The 2,423-nt window shown below is 46.5% G+C and overlaps 1 protein-coding gene across 3 annotated transcripts in view; it reads right to left on the reverse strand.

The window, feature by feature from the left end:
- The window catches only part of entpd6 (ectonucleoside triphosphate diphosphohydrolase 6), a gene marked incomplete in the record, with an annotated part of 28,908 nt that overhangs the window by 8,889 nt on the left and 17,596 nt on the right, over positions 1-2,423 (reverse strand). For all 3 annotated transcript variants that reach the window (XM_014023616.1, XM_014023617.1, XM_014023618.1), the window contains 2 exon segments: positions 1,874-1,944; positions 2,048-2,127. In XM_014023616.1, the coding sequence (XP_013879070.1) occupies positions 1,874-1,944; positions 2,048-2,127 (151 nt within the window).

Raw genomic sequence — 2,423 nt, forward strand, 5'->3', positions numbered from 1 at the left:
TACGCAACGCGTGATTATGATAGAGGAGGCTACGCAACGCGTAATAACGTCAGACGAGGCTACGCAACGCGTGATCATGTCAGACGAGGCTACGCAACGCGTGATTACAGCAGACGAGGTTACGCAACGCGTGATTATGTCAGACGAGGCTACGCAACGCGTAATAACGTCAGACGAGGCTACGCAACGCGTGATCATGTCAGATGAGGCTACGCAACGCGTAATTACGTAAGACGAGGCTACGCAACGCGTGATCAGGTCAGACGAGGCTACGCAACGCGTAATTACGTAAGACGAGGCTACGCAACGCGTGATCAGGTCAGACGAGGCTACGCAACGCGTGATTATGTCAGACGAGGCTACGCAACGCGTGATCACGTCAGACGAGGCTACGCAACGCGTGATTACGTCAGACGAGGCTACGCAACGCGTGATTACGTCAGACGAGGCTACGGAACGTGTGATTACGTCAGACGAGGCTACGCAATGTGTGATTACGTCAGACGAGCTATGCAATGTGTGATTACGCCAGACGAGGTTACGCAACGCGTGATTATGTCAGACGAGGCTACGCAACGCGTGATTACGTCAGACGAGGCTATGCAATGTGTGATTACGCCAGACGAGGCTACGCAACGCGTGATTATGTCAGACGAGGCTACGCAACGCGTGATTACGTCAGACGAGGCTATGCAACGCGTGATTACGTCAGACGAGGCTACGCAACGCGTGGTTACGTCAGACGAGGCTACGCAACGCATGATTACGTTAGACGAGGCTACGCAACGCGTGATTACTTTGGACGAGGCTACGCAACACATGATTACGTTAGACGAGGCTACGCAATGCGTGATTATGTTAGACGAAGCTACGCAACGCGTGATTATGTCAGAGTAGGCTACGCAACGCGTGATTATGTCAGATGAGGCTACGCAACGCGTGATTACGTTAGACGAGGCTAAGCAACGCATGATTACGTCAGACGTCGGCGACAAGCGTTGCGGTAGTAAACAGGAAGTGAAACTTGCTAACTAGCAGAGGCTAATCATCTCGGGACAATGGAGCGATTTAACGGCTTAAAGGCTAGTTTAACTTTTCTTTTGCGAATTAAAGAGAGAAATGTTCTCGTCTCTTCGTCAGTCCACACATACCTGTTGTTGTTTGCAGCCATGGTTTCGTACATTTATGATAACATCCGGGACGATGCAGGAAACAGCTGAACGTCACGTGAGGTAAATATGCACTACGTCAGGATTTATTCGGCAAACGTGTTTCCATCTCCCGTTTTGCGAATTAACTACTTTGTGAATCATCCAAAATCCACCTCAAGCGAGCGTAAAAACTTTTTAGCGAATTGAAGATTTATTTTTCTAATTTTGCTGTTTCCATCAGACTTTTTTTCACATTTTTATTGCGACACTTCTAAATGTGCATCAAAAAGCCTTGATGGAAACACGGTTTGTGAGGATAACTGTTTTCATTTAAGGCTGTGGAGGCGGAGTCCCAGCTGACCTGAAACTCCCAGGAATCTGCAGAGGTGACTAGTGAAGTGAAACTAAAGCCTTCTGTTCAAATCACCATTATTAGGATCATACAGCTTGTGTGTGTTTGTCCTGCAGCTGCTGCTGATGGACAGCTCTGATTAAACACAGAAATCCATCTCAACAGTCATAAAACAGACAGGAAGTTCAGAGTGGCTCTGAGCTTCTTCCAGCAGCTAAATCACAGCAACAGCTGGCAGGCAAGGAATTAATCTTACAGTGTGTTATTAAAAGATTAGATAATGGCTTATTTATCTGCCTGGGGGTGGGCTGTGTAAATGTTAGAGATGAAAATAAACAACAAGAATAAATAAAGAAGGTCAGGTACGTACGGGGGGCAGGGGGAGCCCTGACGCCTCTTAAGATGTCAAATCGAGCCGACATCAGACCCAGACCCAGATAGCTGCAGAGAGCAGGAGGAGTAATTGGTTGATGAAGCAGAAACTGTCCTGTCGGGGGTGTGTGTGTGTGTGTGTGTGTGTGTGTGTGTGTGTGTGTGTGTGTACCTGCGAGTGTAGACGGTGTGTGTTTTGTTGAACATCTGGAAGGACCTGATGGAGTCGACAGGTGAAGTCTGGATGGTTTTCTGCTCACAAAACAAAACATACAGAAGTGCTTTCTTTGCCCTGAGTTCAGACTCTCAGGCTCTGAGTAGCTACTCAGATGTTTCCACGAGACCAGTCTCTGAAATGTTTACTGAGACTAATATACAAAAAAATCACACATTTACATGGACCTGCTGCAGCAATGTACCAGGCAGGATTGCTAAATGGGTTATAGTAAAGTGTTTACTGTTAATTTAAAATTATGTTCTGAGTCAAAAATTTATATATATATACAGTGGTTTGCAAAAGTATTCATACCCCTTGAACTTTTCCATAT

The sequence above is a fragment of the Austrofundulus limnaeus genome, unplaced genomic scaffold (assembly GCF_001266775.1).
Source record: "Austrofundulus limnaeus strain Quisiro unplaced genomic scaffold, Austrofundulus_limnaeus-1.0 Scaffold380, whole genome shotgun sequence".
Classification (NCBI taxonomy): domain Eukaryota; kingdom Metazoa; phylum Chordata; class Actinopteri; order Cyprinodontiformes; family Rivulidae; genus Austrofundulus; species Austrofundulus limnaeus.